The sequence below is a fragment of the Rattus rattus genome, chromosome 5 (genome assembly GCF_011064425.1).
Source record: "Rattus rattus isolate New Zealand chromosome 5, Rrattus_CSIRO_v1, whole genome shotgun sequence".
NCBI lineage: Eukaryota > Metazoa > Chordata > Mammalia > Rodentia > Muridae > Rattus > Rattus rattus.
Window position 1 is genome coordinate 152,638,165 of NC_046158.1, and position 21,561 is coordinate 152,659,725.

At 52.0% G+C, this 21,561-nt stretch overlaps 1 protein-coding gene across 2 annotated transcripts in view; it reads left to right on the top strand.

The window, feature by feature from the left end:
* Elmo2 (engulfment and cell motility 2) overlaps positions 1-21,561 on the top strand; it is a 36,195-nt gene that overhangs the window by 2,480 nt on the left and 12,154 nt on the right. The window contains exons 2-11 of one of the 2 annotated variants that reach the window (XM_032904810.1): positions 7,168-7,279; positions 7,486-7,526; positions 7,939-8,011; positions 8,654-8,704; positions 11,513-11,694; positions 13,126-13,225; positions 14,233-14,384; positions 18,317-18,395; positions 19,406-19,441; positions 21,154-21,204. In XM_032904810.1, the coding sequence (XP_032760701.1) occupies positions 7,202-7,279; positions 7,486-7,526; positions 7,939-8,011; positions 8,654-8,704; positions 11,513-11,694; positions 13,126-13,225; positions 14,233-14,384; positions 18,317-18,395; positions 19,406-19,441; positions 21,154-21,204 (843 nt within the window). In that variant the 5' untranslated portion in view covers positions 7,168-7,201. The remainder of the gene's footprint in view (positions 1-7,167; positions 7,280-7,485; positions 7,527-7,938; positions 8,012-8,653; positions 8,705-11,512; positions 11,695-13,125; positions 13,226-14,232; positions 14,385-18,316; positions 18,396-19,405; positions 19,442-21,153; positions 21,205-21,561) is intronic. The other variant, XM_032904809.1, reaches the window with a different exon arrangement.

Consider the following 21,561-nt stretch of genomic DNA (forward strand, 5'->3'; position numbering starts at 1 on the left):
CTCCTCAGTGCTGGGCTATGCGTTCCAGTGTTTGCAGCTTCTTCAGTCCATACGGTTAGAATCCGCCTTACTTTGTGCTAGGTATTGTACAAAGTGCTTTGTAGGCGTTTTCTTGTCTCATGGTTACCTAGCTTTTACGAGGAGCGGTTCTAATCCCCGGCTTGACTATACTAAGGAGGTTGTCGGAACTGGGGTCCAAATGCAGGCCTGGCCAGTCTGTCTGTGTGGCAGGAGAGGACTGATCCAGAAGTGGAGGCTGGGCCTTTTTGTTGTCCCTAACTGGTGTCCTGGCTTGGCCTTGCTAGTTCCTCTGGACCTTAGTTCCCTTCTCTATGAAATGAGAGGAAAGGCTTGGCCTCATTCTTGGAGAACAATGCTGTGCTGTTATGGTCTCTATTGAATGAACTGGGCCCATAGCCTGGAGTTTTCGGGACAGGCCAGGCCACCCTTAGCCTACTGCACCCCACCCTATTCAGAGTCTTCCCCTTTGTGTAACCATCCTGATCCATTGGTGAGAAAGATCAAGATTTTAACTTATTTTTATTTTATGTGTATGGGTGTTTCGCTCTCCCGCAGGTGTGTATGCACACGCTATGCATGCCCGTGGAAGCCAGAAGAGGGTGTCAGATCCCCTAGAACTGAAGTTACAGACTGTTGTTAGCTGCCACGTGGGTATGTTGGGACTTGAACCCATGTCCCGTGTAAGAGCAGCCACTGCTCTCAACCACTGAGGCATCCTTCCAGGCCCAAGAGACAGTTCCTTAGAACTCATGTGTATTTTCTGTCGGATTCTGTTCCCCCTTTGTGAATCAATCGCATAATTATAGTCGGGAATGTGCAAGCCACTAATGGTTCATCGGACTTACACGGTGAGGCCTCAGGGCACTTTGGATGGAATTCTGTAGACACAGGTCTCTGCTGGGCATTGTGCTGCAAACTAGGGGCCTGCAGGTAGGGGTAGGTATTGCAGCAAGATGCCCAGCAGGTAGGGGTAGGTATACCATTCTGAAGCTCTGTGCTCAGGTTCTTTCCCTTCCTGGACCACGGTCTCCATCTCAGCCTCCAGGAAAATCATCTGGGGAGGCTTCAGTGACCTGGCTAGCTACGGGCTAGCCACCGTGGAGAGCCATTGATTTAGAGCAATGATCCTCAACCTTGCTGATGCTGTGACCCCCTAATACAATTCCTCATGTTACCATGACCCCAACCATACAAGTATTTTCATACCCACTGATCTAGAGCCTTCCTCATGACCCCATGGTGCATGTGAACCACCCTGGGTGGCATGTGACAGCAGGTCCTGATCCAGAGGATGTGGGCTGCAGGGGTACTTCCCCATTAGTACTGACTCCTAAGGGGTACCCATGTGTCCAGTTACCAGGAGAGACAGGATTGTAAAAGCTGGAGGCTGCAGATGCCCGTCAAGGCCTGGCAGGCAGCACATGTGCTGGGTATTAACGGCACCTGATGATTGATGGCCAGGAAGCCAGAGGGGTGGGCTTGTCTGAGCACATACAAGTTGGCCATTCCGACAGGGTGTTGGAACCGGGGGACGGCAAAGGTGCAGAGTCAGCGGGAGCAGTATGTGGAATCTACAGGGATAAGTGTAGACACTGGGGAGCTGACCCAGGTTTAGATACCCTGATAAGGCCATTAACCCACTGTCCTCTAAGAACAGGAGTTCCACCAGGTAGCTGCGGGATGGACGAATGTGAGGCCTGTGCTCAAATGTCAATACAGAGGAGATCTTTCAGCTCCTGTGTTTGTTCTCACCTTCTATCCTGTGGCATTTCCTCCCCTGTACCTCTTCTACACCTCAGGGCCTCACGCTGGTTCAGGGAGGGTGAACTGAGGGAAACTGAGTCATTCTTCAGCTGAAAAGATTACAGGGGGAAGCCTCCTGCTTTGACCAAGATTCTGATCTTGATTAAGAAGAGGGTGTGACCTCCAGTTACCTCCTCAGTGAGGCAGCACTCTGTCACAGGAAGCATAAACCAAACTCACCAGGCCTCCCCCACTGCGTGGCACGCAGATTAGAAGAGAAAGCACACAGGGATCCTACGAGCTGGGGGAGGGGGAGCTGGGAGCCTTCTGGCATCCTCTAACCCCTGTACCTCCTGGGAGGGACTGCCTTTCCCTTCCTAAGCTGGGCTCCAGCTCTGCTGGCAAGTTCAGCCTGAAGCTCCCCTGCCGGGGTGATGGACAAAACTCCACAGGGCCTTTCCTGATGAAGCCCCCCTTCCAGAAGCTACTTGGAGACTGTTCCACCGGAGAGCATACAGTGCCACTGGTCCGCTTCTCTGGCTCTGTCATTGGGGGACAGCGTCAGTACTGCCCTTGCATGGTTCTTGAGTCTGTGTGGGCCTCTCTTCTGTCTGCCCGACCATTTTTGTATTTGTGGTGCCCTCAAGGCGGCTGCAGGGGGCTGGGGTCTTGCTCAGTCCTAGAGGCTTGCCTAGCATCCCTGAGGTAGTGAATAAAGAAAGCAGGGGGTGAGGTGGTGGTGGCGGAGGAGGGTCAGAGTCCACCATTGGGGCTGGGAATGGGACTCCAGTGCACTCATGCTGGATGATTGCTATTGAACTGAGCGCAGTCCCGTGAAGAGTGGAACTAGGGGCTATTTATAGCCCTGAGAATTTTGCAATGTTATTGAATTGCTTCGACCTAATTTCCCACTTCCTTTCTAAGATGAAAATGGAGAGTAAGCAGACACATGCTAGAGGGCTTCCCTACAAGGGGATCCTTCATCCCCGAGCGCTCGCTGTCTGGGAAGTCCTGCTCCACTCTCCTCCCTCCTTGGTTTCCAGGGGAGGGAGAAGAGATCGTTTCCCCCTAACTAGGTTCTCCAGTAAGACTTGCTTTAAGTTAGTCCTGAAAACAGGATTGTGTGGGGACACTGTGTTGCAAGGCTTCCGGACCTGGTGGGAGCAGTGCCTGCCTTCCGCCTGTTGGAAGCCAGCTCTGGTTTGTGGGAGTGGAAGAAGCCAGAGCCACGGGGTTTCAGTGTACTGGTCCTTTTCTGCAGGAGGATGTAGTGAAGGCGTTGTGACTCCATAACTATGTTAGACATATGACAGAATGTGGGAATGGCGTATGCACGTGGAAGAATGATACCAACCGGAGGTGAGGTCCAAATGGGCTTTGACGCTTGAGTAGGAACTTCTGACAGCTGGTAATAGGGACTTTAAAGCTGCAGGAGAAATGAGGGAACTCGGCCTCAAACAGCCAGGAAGGGTCTGCCCAACCTGGCCTGAGCACCACCTGTGACAGTGTTGACCACCTTCTGTAGACCGTGGAGGGCCATTTTCTGGTAGATGGGTCCCAGAGCATCTCTGGTTTTGCCTTTGGATACTGCAGACCCGGAGGCTCCATCGAGTAGCTGTGCTGGTCAGGTACTAGGCTGTCTTCTTTGATGTGGGTTTCTAACATTCTAGGCAGGTGACTGAGGATGCCTCTGACTTCTCTTGTCTAGAGAGCATACACCTACAGGCTTGCTGTGTGGGCCGCACGGCATAGGCCTGACACCCCAGCAACTCAGGAGGCTGAGGCAGGAGGATTACAAGTTAGACCTGGGCAACTTTTTGAAACCCCTGCCTTAAAATAAAAATAAAATAAGGCTAAAATAGAGCTTGGGGGTGGGGTACAGGGAGCTCTCCTAGCAAGCTCAGAGCCCTAGCTAGCTGAGAACCTCAGTTGTAAGTGAAGGAGACAGAGGAGGGGTGGGAGGAAGGCTTTGAGCGGTGCCTTCAAATGATGTAATTGTTAGCTAATGTCCTTATCATAGGAAGGACAGTGTGGAGGGAGACTGAATCAGTTTTGATATAATTCACTTCTCTCTTGTCGAGCCCCCCCGCACCCACATGCCTCCTTCCTTCCCTTCCAGTCAGATGATGAGTGTCCCTGAACTTTCACATCCTTGCCTATATAAAAGGACATTTTCAGGGTTCCTGAGGCATCAGCTATAAAATGGCACGGGAGCAATAGTTAGAGCCTGTGTTCACAAGCATCGTGTCTGCAGACCCCAGTCACCCTGTAAGTGGCCTGCTGTTAGCAAACCGGTCCTCCCTGAGAGGGTTTTGCTCATGAATTTAGCTAGCGTTATCTAAGTGCGCCCGGGACACATCCGTCACCTCATGCCATGACACCACCATCTATTCTGGCCTCCACTGTAGTTTCTTAAGCTTGGGCGGGTCGGTCTTGGACTGTTCCTTTGCAGCGAGCAGAAATGCTGGCTAGCGGGAAACGTCACATGGAATCTGGAAAGGGGTCAGGCTCTGCTCATCTCTTAGGAGTCTTCTCATTGCTGGTTTTGGGGCTCGTGTCAACTGTGCTGCATAGCTTCCCCTGCGAGGCCCTTAGCTTTTCCCGTGGCTTTGGTTTGTGAGCGGCTCTGGCTTGCCCTGGCTCTCTCCTTGGAGCTATGAGGCTCATGTCTTTTGTCTCACAGCCTCTTTAGTCAGTGTCTTTCAAGTTCAGAGATGGACTTAGATCTGTTCAGCTAAACCCCAGTGTTCCCTCCTTCCCTCTAGCTGTGGCAGCTGCCGGTCACTCAGCACTAATAGGCTGCTTGACTGTGGGAAGACAGTCAGGCCGCAGGCCTGTTGCTCTCCTTGGGTGACCAGGGTGGCTTGGAGATGTTCCTGCCGTATGTGACATGGGTAGAGTCATAACCAGCTTTGATAAATGATGCAGTGACCTAGGACAAGTTATTTGGGACTAAAACAAAGTGACCACACTCAGCTTGTTCACCTTCAGAGGGAGCGCTCAGACAAGCGTTTAGGACGTGTGGTGTGTTCCCTAGTAACAGAGTAAGGGTTGACTCCTTTGAGGAGCTGTAAAAATGTCGTCCTCATTTGGGCATTTCTATGTTCTGCCGTGGAATCATGAACTTGCCATTCGAAGGGCACCCAGAACACCTTAGAAGTAGCACTCACATATCAAGAACAGAAGACAGAGACTTGGGCAAAGATGGGACTCGTAGAAGCCATGACAGTCAGTGGGCTCTCAATCTACGTGATTTCTTCAGTGGGAACAGTGTCCTAGCCTGGAGCACTTTTCAAGGTGTCTGTTGTACACAGTATGCATGTGTGCACATGTGCATGTATGTATGTACATATGCATGCATGTATGTACATGTGCATGATGCATGCGTGTTTTTATACACTGAGCTATCTCCCCAACCCTTATTTTGAAAAGTTAAAACAAACAAACAAACCCAAAACAACCAGCCACCCAGACTGACAAATGCTCTGGAGAGCTGTACTGTACACTTCCATTTAGAGGACGCACAAAGACAGGCCCAGCTCCTCGGGGGCAGTCAAGTCAGTAGGAATTAAGAGGAGGCTGGTGCGTTGTCTGGAGTGCTGAGCGTGTCCCCTGTCTTGGATGGAGGCTTAAGGGAGACGTGTTTCTAGTTTATAATCCATGTACATATGCACATATGTGTAGCTATGCTTACGGTCCATGTACCTTCTTGTGGATTACGTCAGTTCTTAGACATGGTTTCACTCCGGAGTCTTGTGTCCAGGGACAGTGATGCCCCACCGCAGATAGGGATACCCTGCTGTCAGGGTCAGAGCAGCACCCTGGCATAGCACACTCTGCCTTGATGTCACCGGAATACCGCCTTCTCCAGAAGCTGGCCGCCATGGGGCCTGTTTCCTTTCGGGTTTGTTTTGGGCCTACGTATGTAAAAGCTGTACGATAAGGTTCTGCCAAGAGCTGCAGAGGCAGCCGCCCACTGCTGTTTCCCTAGGCCTCGTGTACTTACCAGACAGGAATTCAGACCTGCTCAGGGTACAGGGAATTGCTGGCTGGCTCTAAGCTCTAGCTATCTTTCCTATTTACTCACCAGGTTACCTAGGACTTGACCAAGCATCACTCTTGACTTCTGAAAATCAGGTGCTGTCCCACCTCTTTCTGAGGGCTGCTGGGAAGCAGGAGTGGGTGTATTTTGACAGCAGACTCTTGGTACAGCCCATCCCTCAGGAAATGGTCCAGTAAGCTTCCTTCTCTCTGCCTGGGCGTGTAGAGGACACCCTTCACCCCTTTACCCTAGAGAGGTTTGCACCCACAAGGCTGTGAGAACTGGCATCTGTTGGGGCTGGAAAATTGATAGCACACATGATTAACAGCTTAGCAACAGTGGTGTCACACACACTGACAGAGGCAGGTGGTCCCCATTAGCCAGGCATGAACTGCAGGCGAGTGGCTGAACCTTGGGAAGGCAAAAGGTCTTTTTCATTAAGAGGGCGCCTGCTCCCAAACCTGTAGGCAAGGAGTGTAAATATACATTGAAATAATCAATCAGCAGTGTGACTGCCTTCCTCAGACCTTGGAGAGAGCCTCAGCACTGCCCAGAATACCACTAAGCCACTGGAGTTGCCTAGGATACCAGTCACATGAGTCCATCTCCCAGCCTTGCCCCAGCTGATTTATTTCCCTTTATTCTGAAGAGCAGTGGGGGAGGGGCTTAGATGCACGTTCACAGCCCCGCCCTGTAGAGGGGCCTTTGTGTGAGAGCATCCTTAGGCCTGCACTTGAGCCCCTGGCAACCCTTGCCCTTGGCACTGGGGACCAAAATAGCATTTCCTGTCTCAGTTCTCTTCCCAGTGTTTGGAACTCCACATCATCCTACAGGAAGGAGGCTCCACATTGTGTCCTTTGAAGGGGCAGGAGTGGCAGCAGTGGGTGGGGAGGGGAGAGCATGGCTGGGCCTGCCGACACTGGGATCTTCTGAATGTGACTGCTGGGCAGAAGTGGCCTGGCCCCTTCAGCTAACCACTCAACCAAGAAAAGACTGTCTAGTGTTCTCTGCTCCAAAGCATGTGCTTCTTCTCTCTCCCGGGGCCCCGAGATGAGGGTTTACACTGAGTGAGCTCTGCTCCCCCTCTCCCCCGGTCCTCTTGACCCTCACACTGACTGACTGTCACACCCGTGGCTCTCGCTGCTGCCTGAGCTGCAGATGATAGAGAGGTTTGTCCCGTTTCTCTTGCTGATTGAATCTAAGGAGACAGCAGCCCGAGGAGAGGCTGCGGCAGGAACCTGAGAACTGCATGCCGAGGAGTTCACATGTCACTTCAGATGCTGTCTTCGGACCTCCAAAGTGCACATCGAGAATGAACAGGAAGGCATTCTCTGACCTCTCCTTTACGGCTCTCTCTCCAGGCAGCTGAGTCCTGAAGTAGGGCCACTGGGAACAATGCCACCTCCGTCGGACATTGTCAAGGTGGCCATTGAATGGCCAGGTGCTAACGCCCAGCTCCTTGAAATTGACCAGGTATGCTCCTGATGTGAGAGTCAGGGCTGTCAGGAGAGGGTGAGGTTCATAATGGTGGGTGTGTTTAGGCCTGAAGGCCCCTGGCCTCGTAAGCGAGGGTAGCAACAGGAGGGCTGAAACCCCGACCTCCCCAAGAAGTTAGGCACTGTGGCCAAGGTTCCCTTCCTCAGAACCACATGGTGAAGGATCTCTCCCCTCTCTTTCAGAAACGGCCCCTGGCATCCGTCATCAAGGAAGTGTGCGATGGGTAGGTTGGAATGACTTCATTTCCACAGTGACAGCTATGGCTGCCCAGGCCCGGAGGAAACTGGTACAGATGGTGTCCAGTGGGGCTGCGTCACTATCTTACCAAGGAAGGACAGCTGATAAGGTCCCTGTGGCTTCCGAGATCCTCATGTGCTCCTGGGCCTCAGAGTGACCATGAGCCCTGGTGACCATGTCTGTCTCAGGAGGCCTGGGTAGGATGTGAGGCCCATGCCCCTCTGCCCGCACCTCCTTTATTGCTGACCCTCTCAGGGACTCAGCCAAAAGCTTTGGTTGGATTCCACTGCGCTCGGAACAGGCTGGCAGGTCTCCGGGTAGTCACTGCAGCATTTCACTGCTGCTCCGGACGAACCCAGAGGAGAAGCTAGCGGGGTGTTCTGTTTTCTTTCCCACAGGTGGTCACTGCCAAACCCGGAGTACTACACGCTCCGCTATGCAGATGGGCCCCAGCTCTATGTCACCGAGCAGGTGAGTACAGGGTGGCCAAGGGCAGGCCACGCTTTGCTTGCAAGTGACCTCCCAAGGAGGTGGCACAGCCTAGCTTCTTACTGTGCGGGTGGCTCCAACTCCCTGTTTAAAGAGCTGCCCTTTAGGCAGCATGGAGCACCAGCTGGCTCCATGGTGGCTGAGGTGGCTTTTGCTTCAAGACCCAGAGCTCTTGAGGAAAATCTTAGAATCTCTTTGTAGAAAGCAAGTAGGAAGAGGCCTAGCTGCAGAAGAACCTCAGTGTCCCTTGGTATCCATGGAGAGTGGTCCCCAGATACCAAAGTCTCAGGAGGTACACATGGCACAGTAGCTGCCTGTCACCTAGGCACATCCCCTGCACATTAAATTCCCCTCTAGATGCAGAATGTGCCTCATGCAGTGGGTGGGCCATGTCTACCTGCTATCCAGCACTGCTTAGGGGGCCAGACAAGAACGAACAACAGCCCGTAACGTTCAAAACAAACCCTGCAAAGCCTGCCGATGGGTTCATTGCTAGCTGATCACCTGCAGATGAGGAGAGTCAATTATGCTGTGAAAATGGCCACCAGTCCTTACTGAATCACCTCCATGTACTATTTTAATATTGTCTTTTTGTCTTGTTCTGTTTTATTCTTTGCCATCCAGACCCGAAGCGACATTAAAAATGGGACAATCTTACAACTGGCCATCTCCCCGGTAGGTATTCCAGTCTTCCTGACACACACGAGTTCCTGTGGTGGGAAGGACTCTGCTCTACGGGTTTGAGACTAGAGATTGTGAAGAAACCCCTCTTCCTCACAGCCTGGCTGGCGGCTCATAAGCAAGGGCAGCAGACAGCCTCCTGGTGTGTAGGAAGTCTGAGAGGGGCCACCTCCTCCAGCAGAGCAGTTTCCAGAAAGCTCTCCCAGAGATAGGCACCCTGATCTTAGAGGCTGGGAATAACTGAGAGAAGAAGAAATGTGTTTCCTAGTGTAGAAACCAGAGCTGAGAGGTGTGGCAGGGGAAACCAGTCCTGAAGGCACTGGCATGGCTGCCTATGGGCACAGACTTTACAAGAAAAAAAAAGGGAATCCATGAGGAACATTCCCTGTGCATCCTGTGGAGTGTTAGCAAGGCCACATTCACAGGCAGGCAAGAGAGACTGGTGGGAGAGTGATCTCTCAGAGATTGGTAAGGGTGACGTCCAGCAAAGGCAGTGGGATGGCAGGGTTGACAGACACCAGAAAGACTTGGTGAGTGTGTCAGTGCTGGGGGTGGGGGCAGAGGGAAAGTCGGGAATCCCCTCAAAGGTAAGCAAAGGAAGCAGCCGCAGCCGGAAAGGGAGTGAGAAGCAGGAGGCCGGGCAGTAGAGCAGGCCTGAGATCCCAGCATTTGGGAGGCAGAGGCAGGAGGATCATGAATTAAAGTCCTCAGCTGGAGACTGGTCAAAGCTAACGTAAGCTCCAGAGACCACATCTAAAGACAACAGGGGTTGGGTGGAGTGGGGATAGTAGTGAGGAAGGGTGCTAAGCCGCTCAGGCAGAGCAGGGTAGAGGAAGGAGAGGCCCGCAGTGCAATGAGCGCAGAGGGTGGAGTGAGAGCAGGAGTACAGGCCACTGCGGTGCCACAGCCCGGCTTTCCACAGCAAGTGAGAGCCAGCAGTCTTGAGTGAAAGTTAAGGGCACAGTGGAGAAGCTTACGTCTGCTACTGTTTCAGGTAGCAAGAAGAGGACAGGAACGTGGGAGATGTGGGATCCAAAAGATGTTTGAAAAGCAGGCGAAGCATGTTAATGAGTTTCAAAACTTGTGAAATTGGGCAGGAAGTGGACGGTCCTAGAGTCCTTATGTCCTACTCTCCAGCCTGAGGCCCTTTCTTTCTCCTGCAGTTTTTCATGTGTCGCATGGATGAGCTCAGATGGGAGAGAGGGTGAAGGTGCAGGGAGGCAGGCCCAAGGCCGACAAAGGGCTCAGTCTCTGTCACAGTTGTAGGAGATTAAGGCCATGTTTTCTTGCTGAGGGAAGGACCCACTTGTCTGGAGAGGAGATGTGTAGAGGAGTGCCAGCCAGCACTTACCTCGCGTTTTGCTAACTCTTCCTGACTGCATCAGTTCAAGCGAGAGGGAGACAAGGAGACTGAGGACTAAGGTTGAGTATCTTGCCACGCGTGAAACTGGAGAAGTAGCCAAGCCAGGTTTAGACTCAGGCGTGTGAGTCTCAGCCAGTTTACTTAGCATCTTGTTCACCTCCCTCCTCTCCTGAAGGAGCTTCTCATCCGAAGGGCCTCAACCTCCTCGTCTCCCCACAAACACACGCCAGGCTCTGCTAATTTCATGTGACAGTCTGAGGAAGGGCAGAGCATTCTGTAGACCTCGGGATAAAGTGGAGCAGGGCACAGCCACTGGAAAGGCCGCTCTGGAGGGAGATTTACATTTGGGCTGGAAGTTTCTAAGCTCCATACAGACCAGTGCTCACAGATTGTCTCATGGGTGACCTTTCCTTAGGCACGCCCTTCCTCCACTGTGGGATTAGGGGGATCTGTGTGTTGTCAGAGGACCATGCAGTTATGGGCCCCTCTTTGTAATAGAGAGGCCAGCCCCACTCCCTGCCCTCCAGTCACTTCCTGACAGTAGGCAGACAGGCAGGCCTGGGGCACTCTGCTTCTCCTGCTTCTTTTCTGAGAGAACATTCCATTCAGAGCAGGGCATGATGAAACAGTGAACTGGAGTCTGACTGTGTGGTAGTAAGCTCAGCACGGGAGTGACAGTGGACACTGCTGCAGGCTTCGCTAGGCTGCAGGAGTCAAGTGCCCTGCTGGGGAAGGCCCGTGCAGGGAGGCATCTGTCCTCCGCAGCCATCGTGTCCAGGAAGCTATTCATAATCAAGGCCTCCAGCTCCTTCGTCCTTCATGATTGCCCAGCATGATTCTTTTGGGGAAGGGTGATGTAGAACATTGAAAGGTTTGTCAGGCTTATCACACTTTAGAATTAAAAGGGTCCTTCAGGGCCATCAGATTAAATTCTAGGGCAGGGCCCTCGGCGTCTGACAGATCTGCTTCTGAGGACTTGCAGTTAGGAGATACCCTTTCTTTATTTTCTTGGTAGGAATTAAAAAGAAAAATCATAGAACAAGATAGCTTGGGGGGGGAGGGTAAGACACTTGTCCCCAAGCCTGATGACCTGAACTTTATCCCCTGGACCTACATGGGGGAAGGAGAGACCTGACTCTATCAGATTAATTAATGCTCTGATCTTCACACTTACGGTATAGCATGCACATGCATGCACACACACAAAATAAATATAATTTTTAAAATAAAATAAACCCATATGCTAGAGGAGTACAGAAAAGTTATAGACAACTACGGATCAGTCCCGGCATGCTGGAAGTTCTCTCACTGGTCCATAAACATTTATTTAGCAGTTCCTAAGCCATGCGAAACCCTAACTGCCTGGGGCTCGGCTGCAAGCCCACAGTAGTAACCTGCTGTAAGAGCAGATGGCCTCTCTTTTGTCCCTGGCTTCACAGTCCCGGGCTGCACGCCAGCTGATGGAAAGGACCCAGTCATCTAGTATGGAGACCCGGCTGGATGCCATGAAGGAGCTGGCTAAGCTCTCAGCTGACGTGACTTTCGCCACCGAGTTCATCAACATGGATGGCATCGTTGTGCTGACAAGGCTCGTGGAGAGCGGGACCAAGCTCCTGTCCCAGTGAGTATCACCGATGTCTTCCAAGCAATTGCAGATCCCGTGGCCTGCAGGGCTCCCGTTCTCACTCCTGTGGTGTCAAGTCGGACCCAGGAGTCCACTGCTCACAGCAGCAGGCCAAGCTCAAGTTCACGTACAGAAAGGTGTCGTCCCTGTTGGGTCCCTGCATCCCGGAGTCCAGGGTCCTCCCGAGGGTTGAGTGACCCAGGGCTGTGCTAGGTGAGCACTGAAAGTAGGGGGCCCAGCAGGCCTGGTGAATTACGGAAGTGCTCGGCCTGATGAGGGTCAGGGAAGAGGTGGGAACTCTCCATGGTCTCCTTCAGTGATGCTGTCCGCCCGCCCTCCCTGGTCCCATCCTCTCTCAGCGGATGTGCACGCCTCCCTCTGAATGCCCATTGGCCATCTCCGTGCCCCACACTGTCAAAGAGGAGCCCAGGACTTGGCACCAGGCCTCGGCACCTCTACTGCCCTGCAGGCTTAGGTGGTTGTGGGAAGCCAAGCCTTCTACGTGCTCAGCAGTGAGTGACAGGTGCCCAGGTCTCCGCCCAAGCCTGTGGAGCCTGAGCTGCAGGCAGGGAGTCAGAAATCTCACGGGCGATAGATCCGCTCCTGAAACTGTCAGCCAAGCCAAGCAGCTAATCCTAGGTATTTGTTTTAAAGTCTTGGATCTTCCAGCTGCGCCAAAGCTGAAGCCTCTGGCTGCCATCGGGAGTTTTGGCTGCAACAGACCAGCCTTAGTCTCCTCCGCTCTGAAATGGGGATAAAGCAGCTCAGAGTTCTGTGAGCAGCGTTATTACCTCTGGCAAACGGGGCCTGGCTTGTTAGCCGTAGAGCACCGTGCCCCTGCATGAATGATTAAACCTGTGAGGAGAGACAAAAGGCAGATGTTTGATCCCCACACCACGTTATTGTAAGGGCACTGCAGACCTCGTCAGCTTGCCCTCCCCACAGCCCAGTGAGACTAATGCTGTGAGACTAACTCGATCTTAACAGAGCAGGAAGCTAGAGTTGGGGAAGATAACATGAGCACAGCAACTGCTCAGACGGAAAACCAAACGCGTAACCACACCTGTACGACTCCCTCGCCCTGGGGCCTCCTGGCCTAAAGGTTAATGTGAGATATAAGCTCTCTTTGGTCCCTCTGCAAGCATCCGTTTGACACAGGTCTTTGTTTTGGGAGATAGCTGACAGAGTAAGCCAGGGATGAAGCAAAATGGAGAAGACAGACTAGGTGACTGCAGCCCACCAGCTTTCTGACGTAGGGACCCGGGACGCATCTCCTCCACACCGGGCTAGGCATGCTTCAGGCACTGACTGTTGCTTCCACAGATTCCCCATGGGGTTTACTGGGACCTGTCCCTTTCGTAGCTGCCTTCACACTTGCGCTCCTTGGATCTGAATCTCTGTATTTTGTGTGTGTCGCACATGTCTCAGCTACAGTGAGATGCTGGCATTCACCCTGACTGCCTTCTTAGAGCTCATGGACCATGGCATTGTCTCCTGGGACATGGTTTCAGTCACCTTTATTAAGCAGGTGAGGCTTCCCACGTTCAGTTTGTCTCCTCCCTCCCCTGTCAGTTCTCTGGGCATAAGGGGAGAGTAGACACTCCAGCCTGTAGTCACTGACAGGAATCAACTTTGTATTCCCGGGGGCTGGGTGTTCATCCTCGAGCAGTGATCTTCCCGGGGCTCCTGAAAGGTTTATACTTTAACAGATGCTCCTCGGTTTACAGTACGTTCTTATTTGATAAACCCGTCAGACGTTGGAAATGTCACCAGATTAAAAATGAATGCACTTCCCTCAGCCTTTGAACGTCCTCCTTAGCTCATACCTGCTTCTTTGTTTGCTCCTGACCCCCTGCTTGGGAGCTGTGGCTGTTTCCACAGCCTGCTCTCAGAGAGGTCCTAGTCATTTGCCTTCTCTGGAGGCCGACACCAAGAACAGGGCCCAGAGCAGAACTGGTTGTCAGCAAGGCTGGCACAGACCAGCTACTCATCAGCCCTGAGTGACCTGCTTGCCTCCTCAGCTCTTCTGAGAGAAAACTGCGTCTCATTTGCAAATGTGCTTCCGCTGTACAAATTGCCAAGTAGCCTGCTTGGTTATCAGATTAAATGGAGGGGGTAGAAGGGCCCTTCTCTCGGCTACCAGAGGAGGCAGTCTCAGCTCAGCAAGCTGAGTGGAAACCAGTGAACCCTGCTGCCTGCTGACCAGCAGTCCTCACTGAGAAACTGCTGGGAACGAACATTCCGGCAAAAGTGAAGGGACCTGTGTGGAGGGAATTACTACAGGGATTGAGAAGAGGGGTTGGCCTGACTTGAAAAGGATTAATTTATTAGTTCTTACATGTTGAAGAAACACAATTGAGTGGACACTGTCACCTCAGGTGGAGGTGTCCTGCTGAGGGAATCCCTGCCCGCTGACCAGGGCAGCCATAAACCGGATGAGACCCAGCGGGGCCCTGTGCTCACACACAGGCAGGATGCAGAGAAGGGGGCATCCGAGGCTTCCTTGGCTCCATGTGTGCCTCTCTCTGGGTCTAGATTGCAGGGTACGTGAGCCAGCCCATGGCCGATGTGTCTGTCCTCCAGCGGTCCCTGGCCATCCTAGAGAGCATGGTACTGAACAGCCAGAGCCTATACCAGAAGATAGCGGAGGAGATCACCGTGGGACAGCTCATCTCCCACCTGCAGGTGTGAGTAAGGGCCCCACCCTCGCATGGCCGACTGGCCCTGCACATTCCTCCAGCTCCTCCTCCTCCCCCTCCCCTTCCTCTTCCTCCTCCTCCTCCTGTAGGAATTCCTCTCATAGTACAGACCCCAGCTGCCAGGCAAGGTTAGAAGCTCCTTCTGTGGGCCTCTTAGTCCTATTTGTACATGTACATATATGTGTATGTGTGTGTATGTATGTAAGTATATATACACACATGTATATATGTGCGTACGTGTACACACACACACACACACACTCCCATCTGAAGTTCTGAGCTCTCTTCGAACAAGGACTCAGGCATTTCTGGACCCCCTCCCTGATTTAAGTGGGTGATTACTTACTAAGCCAACAGTGTGGTGGCAACAGTAAGAAATACAGGCTTCGTGAGTGTGCGATGCCAGCTTGGATCCAGGCACTGTTGTGCCAGGGTTTGGCCTTAAATACCTACTCGAGCCTTTGGTCTCACTTTCCCCATCTCTAGATGCAGAAGGCATCCCCACTTCCTATACCTGTGCTGCTCAAAGGAGAGTTAAATACTTGTATGGTGGCCAGCCCAGATTATCACCTAACCCAAAGTCTGGGCTTTAGTTTGCCTTTTTTTTTTTTTTAAAGCAAGCTTGCCTTATCAGGACATTTTTTTTTAGCCTGTAATAAAGCCAGGTGCCACACAAGTACCACTGGGAGCCATTCCGTTTTGGTTAGGGCCGAACTTCTGCAAATAAGGGTGGTTTGATTGACACTGACTCTCACCCCCTTCCTGCCTGTTGGACTCAATGGAGTGGGCCCAGTTCCCCTGTGGGGCCCTGAGGGTGCAGATCTCCAAGAGGGTCTCCCAGTTGTAAGGCAGTGCGGCTTCACCCAGGACCGCCTGCTCAGGAGTGGCAACACCCACAAATGGGCTGGGTCCCCTCCCCACCCTCAACACACCAATGCCTAATTAAGAAAATACCCACAGGCCTGCTTACAGCCTGACCTTACGAAGGTCAGCATTGTTTTCAGTTGAGGGTCTCTCCTCTCAGCCGAGTTTAGCTTGTGTCAAGTAGACATAGAACTGGCCAGCACAACTGACTCCTTGTCACCTTAGAAGACAAACATCACTGTGAAGCCACCTTCCCTTTCTTGTTCATCCCCAAGATGACACATTCATAAAGACATCACAATTGAAAACACTTCACAACCTTGAAAGTCCCACAGCCTTACAAAATTCAAACACTTTAAAGTTGTCCCTTTAAAGATATCCAGTCCCTTTAAAAGTCCAGAGTCCATGTAATAGTCTCAAATCTTTTTAAGTTTAAAGCCTCTCAACTGTGCACTCCTGTAAAAATACTTTCTTACTTCAAGAGGGAAGAACCAGGGCACAGTAACAACCTGAACAAAAGCAGAAGCAAACTGTAAATAACCCAGTGGCCAGTGTCCGGGCTTCGTTCCTCTCCGGGGCTCTCTGAGGGATTGGCTCAGTTCTGGGCGCCTTCCCCTGCAGCACACACAGTTTGTCTCCTAAGCTCCCGTGGCTTCCTGCTGCCGTGGGTGGGGTCATCCACAGTCCTGGCTTCTCTAAGCTGCTGAGCTTCCTGGGCTGCACTTTCACCAATAGCTCCCCCTGCACTCTCTTCACGGTGCCAAGCCGCAGCCTCTGCATGACCCCTTCCGCCCTGGGCCTTCCACTGCTACTCCTGCTGCACCTCTCCTGGCCTCTCATGGTGCCAGGCCTCAGCTCTTCTCCGTGACCCATTCATGTCTTCAAAGCTAGCACCGCCTGGGCGACTCCTACACTGTCAAGTTCAGCTGCCAGAGGGAGGGACAGCCTTGGCTGCCTGTAGAACACAGCTTCTGGGTGAGGAGATAGTTCTTCACCTCAGCGATGCTGGTCTCTTCTTAATCACTGCTAGTTTCTCAGCTCCAGCTGACCAGCATCGATTGTCCCAGTAGACAAAGGTTTTACTTGAGCGGCCCTGGTTTTTTGTTAGCCACAGCTGTTTCTTCAGCGCTAGCTGACCAGATCAGAGTCTTCACACAAACCGACTGGCAGAGTCTTTGCTTCCCTCTGAAATTTCACAAGCCAAGGTTCCGTCCTCTCAACATTCTTATCCTCCAAGCTCCCACAGAACAGGTACCCAAGCTTGGAACACTCAATGGCTTTTCTAGCCCAAAGTTTCAAAGTCTTCCCACAATCCTCCCAAAAACACACGGTCAAGTCTGTCACAGCAATACCGCCCTCCTGGGGCCAGCTGCTGTCCTAGCTACTGTTTCTATTGCTGTGAGAAAACACCATGACCAAGCGGGTTTGTCTGGCTATGCGTACACATCACCGCTCATCATTAAAGGAAGTCAGGGCAAGCAATCAAATAGGGACCTGGAGGCAGACACAAGCAGAGGCCAAGGAGGGGGCTGCTTACTGGCTTGCTCAGCCTGTTTTCCTATAGACCCCAGGACCACAGCCCAGAGACGGCACCACCTACAGTGGGCGGGACCCTCCCCCATCAATCTTTCATTAAGAAAATGGCCTCCAGGCTTTCGTCCAGCCCAATCTTATGGAGGCATTTCTCAGTTGGGGCTCCTTCCTGTCCGATGCTTAGCGTCTGTCAAGTTGACATAAAACTGGATAACACACCCCACTAGTACTTCCAACCTATTTCCCCATTAATCTGATTTTTAAAAAACATTATGCGACTTCTTTTTGCACTGGTCTCACCCTGTCACTGATCTGAGAGGAGGGCTGGGTCTCCTGCTGTCCAGGCTGGCCACGGACTCTGTCCACCCCACAGAGTTTGGAGTGGCAGGTATGCACCACACCTGGCTTCACCTTGTCTCTTTTAAAGAATTCTTCCCAGCTTTCATTTTTGAAGTGCCAGGGTGGGAGGGAGATTACAGACTCTGGATAGGCAGTTTTTGGGTCCTGGTGACTCCTCTGTCCTCATCTGTGAATTGGAGGTGACCTCAGCTGCCTCCCTGAGAACAGTAGAAGAATGTGACATTTCTTAGGCTTCTCTCATGAATATTTAGTCCACACTGCCACCAGTGTACATCTGTTCAGTGAGGAATCTGCCTGACCAGGAAGCTGTCAGTCCTCTGGAGGAAGCTGCAGGAGGCACTCCCAATATGGCCGATGGAAGCCCAAAGCGCCAGCTCTATCAAGTTCTGAGGAAATGTTTATGGTTGTTTTATTTACTTAAAGTAAAATAAATTTGTAGTGAAAACATTGAAAATACGGAAGACGGTGAATAGAACATTATTTGCTCATTGTTGCAGTCCAGACAGAGCTGCCGTTGGACATGAACTTGACTGTCCCTTAGCTTTGTCCTTTGCCTGTTTTTGCCAACATTTAGATCTTGCTGTTCACTCTTTTGTGCACCTTGCTTATTCCTTTTTTCCTGGCTGAATAGTAAATAAGTCGTGAGCATTTTCCCATACCGTGCTCTCCTACAGAAATGTTCCCAACCCTTCCCAGATGCCTGTGGGAACCCAGTGCCACCTGAGCTCTCCTCTCCTTCAGAGCGTCCACATAGTCAGCTAGATGCTTTCTGCACCTTACCTGGGCTTCACAGATACTCCAAACCCACCCCTGAGTCCCAGGTTAATAATCCTCACTCCAAAGCATGGTTTTTAGGGGGCCCTTACGAGTCTCCCATATTAAACAGCTCCTAGCGAGAGCATTTGGATTACTTACCGTCCTTGTCTCTTTAATAGGACTCCAGGGTAACAGCCTGTCAATAAATCACACATAGCTTTCTGATTACTGTCTTGGATAAATCCCTTCCGTGGAATAACGGGTCAGGTGTGTGCCTGCTCGGGACACTTTTCTGACTCAATGCCCGTTGTCGTTTGGTCACAGTGTGATTTAACCTGTGTGCGAGCTGAGTCAGCGTCTTGCTCTTTGGTCCTCTAATCCCCCTGCCTCCACCTCTGTTGACACAGCTCCAACCAGGAGATCCAGACCTACGCCATTGCTCTGATTAACGCGCTGTTCCTGAAGGCCCCGGAAGACAAGAGACAGGTCTGTGGCTGCCTTTCAACCTTACCTCTGGGTCGGCTAAGAGGACGGCTGCAGTGCAGAGTAGGCACTATGGGCAGAGAGCAGACATCTGTAGCCGGGCTCCTGGAGCTCCCTCATAACCTCCCTGGCCAGTACCCAGCAGCTTGTTTTTCCTAAGGAAGCCCTAGGAAAGAACTGGGAAGTGGGAGGTCCAATGCTTCCTGGATCAGAGCAGAGTTCTGCAAGCTTTTCCTCTGAAGGGCCAGGAAGTAAATGTTTTTCACTTCTTGTGGCAACTCTTCAGCCTCAGCTGTTGTAGGCAAAAGCAGCTTTCGACAAGAGGTAAACAGTGGCACAGCTGTCCCCAGTCAAACTGTTTACACAGACAACATGCCCATGTGCTGACAGTATGCTAATTCCTGAGTTAGGGAGGGGAGCCCCCCTGCCACTGTTGTGGTCTGAAGGCAATGGGACTTAGCACCAGGCTTCCCCCGTGCAGTCTCTGGCCCGCATCCTCAGCTGCCTTCCTCTGGTACCAGTTGTGTGGCACATGCAATCCTGACAGTTCTTTCTGTCCCAGCTTTAGTTCCTCACCCCTAATGTTGGGAGGAACAGCATCTGCCCTGCCCACTCACTCGTGAGGTCATTAGGTCACGTCAGACCCCTACCTTAACAGTGTGGGACCTGAATGGAGTGCTTGTCCTTCCTCTGGCCGGGCAAGTATATCAGCCTGAGTTCATCTTTCTGTGACGTTCAAGGACAAAGTTCAACAACCTCTAAGCCTCCTTCCAACCCTGCCACACTAGATCTCTGGTAGATCACACATAGTATATGCAAGTAAGGCTTTCTGATTGTCAATATTACAGGCTCACTAAGGAAGTCCATGTGGGGTCACACACCAAATCCATGGTTTGTCTGTCTTACCTGTCTGGATGGTGTGCTCTGTGAGCGTCTCCTTCCTGTCCATTTCACCGTACGCTGAAAGCTCATCCTGTCTGCTTCTCTCTGTGCTTTTTGCTCTCTGCTGTCAGGACAAGCACCTTAACCCTCTAGACCTGCCCGCCACTGTAAGTAGCACTGCTGTTGGGCAGGGACTGGCTCACCCTGGTGGGAGGTCAGAGCTGGGCAGGAAGCGTATGGGCTGGACTGGCTGCCAGGGAACCAGGGCCCTGGAAAGATAGCATATGTCTGTCATGTTGGGATGCCAGGAAGCCACTGTAGGTGAGAGTCATGGAAGGACTGTAGATGCCAGATCTGGGACAGTGGCTAGGCTCTCCTTCATGATGCCTTTGAGGGAGGGAGTCTGGGATGAGCTTGGAGTCAGATGCCAGGCAGCCTGACTTTCTCCAATACGATCCCAGTAACGAGGAGCCTCCTGGCTGCCAGGGCTGGAGTGAGGGTTTCCAGGCCCTTTCTGGGCTGTCCCTAAAGAGATAATTGCGTAGGGTTATACAGTTTACAAAAAAAAAAGAGAGAGTTTAGGGCCCGATGAGATGGCCTGGCTCTTGCTGAGGACCTAGGCTCCCAGTACCCACATGGAGGGACACAGCTGTCTCTAACTCTGGTTCCAGCGAGTCTTACACCCACAGGGTCACACTCACTCACATGAATCTCTAGGATCACAAAGAATTTGGGTGTTTATTCTTAGTAAGAGGGGACATTGGAGAGGCCACCTTCTAAGGACGCGAAGGAGTGTGTAGCTCCCCACCCCAGCACCAAGAAGAAGCTCATCAAAGGCTTTCATGTCTTAGCCTCTACCTGAGAATTGTCCGTTCAGGGTTCAGTGTCAGCTGCTCTGGTATCTTGTGGCTACCAAAGAAGTTTGCAGGCACCACCCTCTCCTAGCCAAGATATGCTCAGGGCTTCAGTAAACCTGCATGTTCCTGGTAGACAGTGTAACATGGATAGAGGTTTAGAAATGTAGGAGAGAAGTCACTGGACAGCAGCCGCCGCCCCCAGGCCCGCTAATTCACTGCCCTCAATAAAGGTGACGGAAGGCAGTGGCTGAGAGGGGACCACTGTAACTAACTAGCATCACTAAGACAGGTTGCTGACATTGGAACTGAGAAAAGCCAGAAAATTAGAAGCTTCCTGATATGGCAACATTTTGTTTGGGTGAAATTGAACAGCCCCTCGGAGGGGCAGTGTCACGGCAGAGTGACCCACAGCAGGCTTGGAAAAGGCTTGAATGATAATCACTGCAGTCCTTCGTGTGCCTTTTTAAAAGATGTTCCCTTAAATCTCTGTGGAGCACTCATCTACTAGAAAACGTTATTTCCTGGATCCTTAATAATGCACCTGTCGAAGTTCAAGCCAAGTGTGATGGACAGGTGAACCTGCTGTGAAATATTAACCCAAAAGCCCACACACGTGACCAGGTCTGAGTGACCAGGCACCCACACAGGGCTGGACCACACCCCCATCTCACAGCCCAGCCTGCTGCCCCGGGTTCTTCAGCTGTGGCCGTCTGCCTGGAGTGGTGCGTGTCCTGCTGTGTGCTCTGCGTGCAGTGTCTGTCACCAGCATCCTTGTAACACATGTGTCTTGTCCTCAAGCAATCCAAGTCACGTGAAGACATGACGCGTATTGTGCCTAAAGGGAGGGGAACTGAGTTCATTCGCATTCATGAAAAAGTAGGGAAAGTTTGAGAGTAAAACACATTGGATGGTCAGTGGATTTCTTCACTTTTTGTTTGAAAGGAAACATTCAGGCTGTGAGGACCCCGCTCCTGACAGCAGTCACAGATGCCTTGCCTCACGTGTGTTGGTTTCCTCCCTAGGACATGGCCAACGCCTTTGCACAGAAGCACCTTCGGTCCATAATCCTGAACGTGAGTTCCCAGTGATGCCTTTTCTTAGTGCTTGTTCCTGCTGCTGCTGGTTGTCACCATCCCAAGGGGGGCTGTGACTATTGCCATTGACCAGGGGGGGACCTTACTAACAGGTGCTGGGCACTTCTGAAACCTGAGCTTTTTCTGGACTCCTGAGCCAAGCTGCCTCTGGGAAGCCATCCCCATGGTCCTCAAGAGATTGCAGCCCCTTCAGGGAGGACAATTCACAACCGTTGAACGAGCACAAAGGGAGCCAGCAACAGCTCTGACTCAGTGGCCTGAGACCTGGAGCGTGCGCAGGGCAGTGCCCTTGCTCCTGGAGCCTTGTGCTCTGCTGGGAAAGGTGTGATTCAGCAC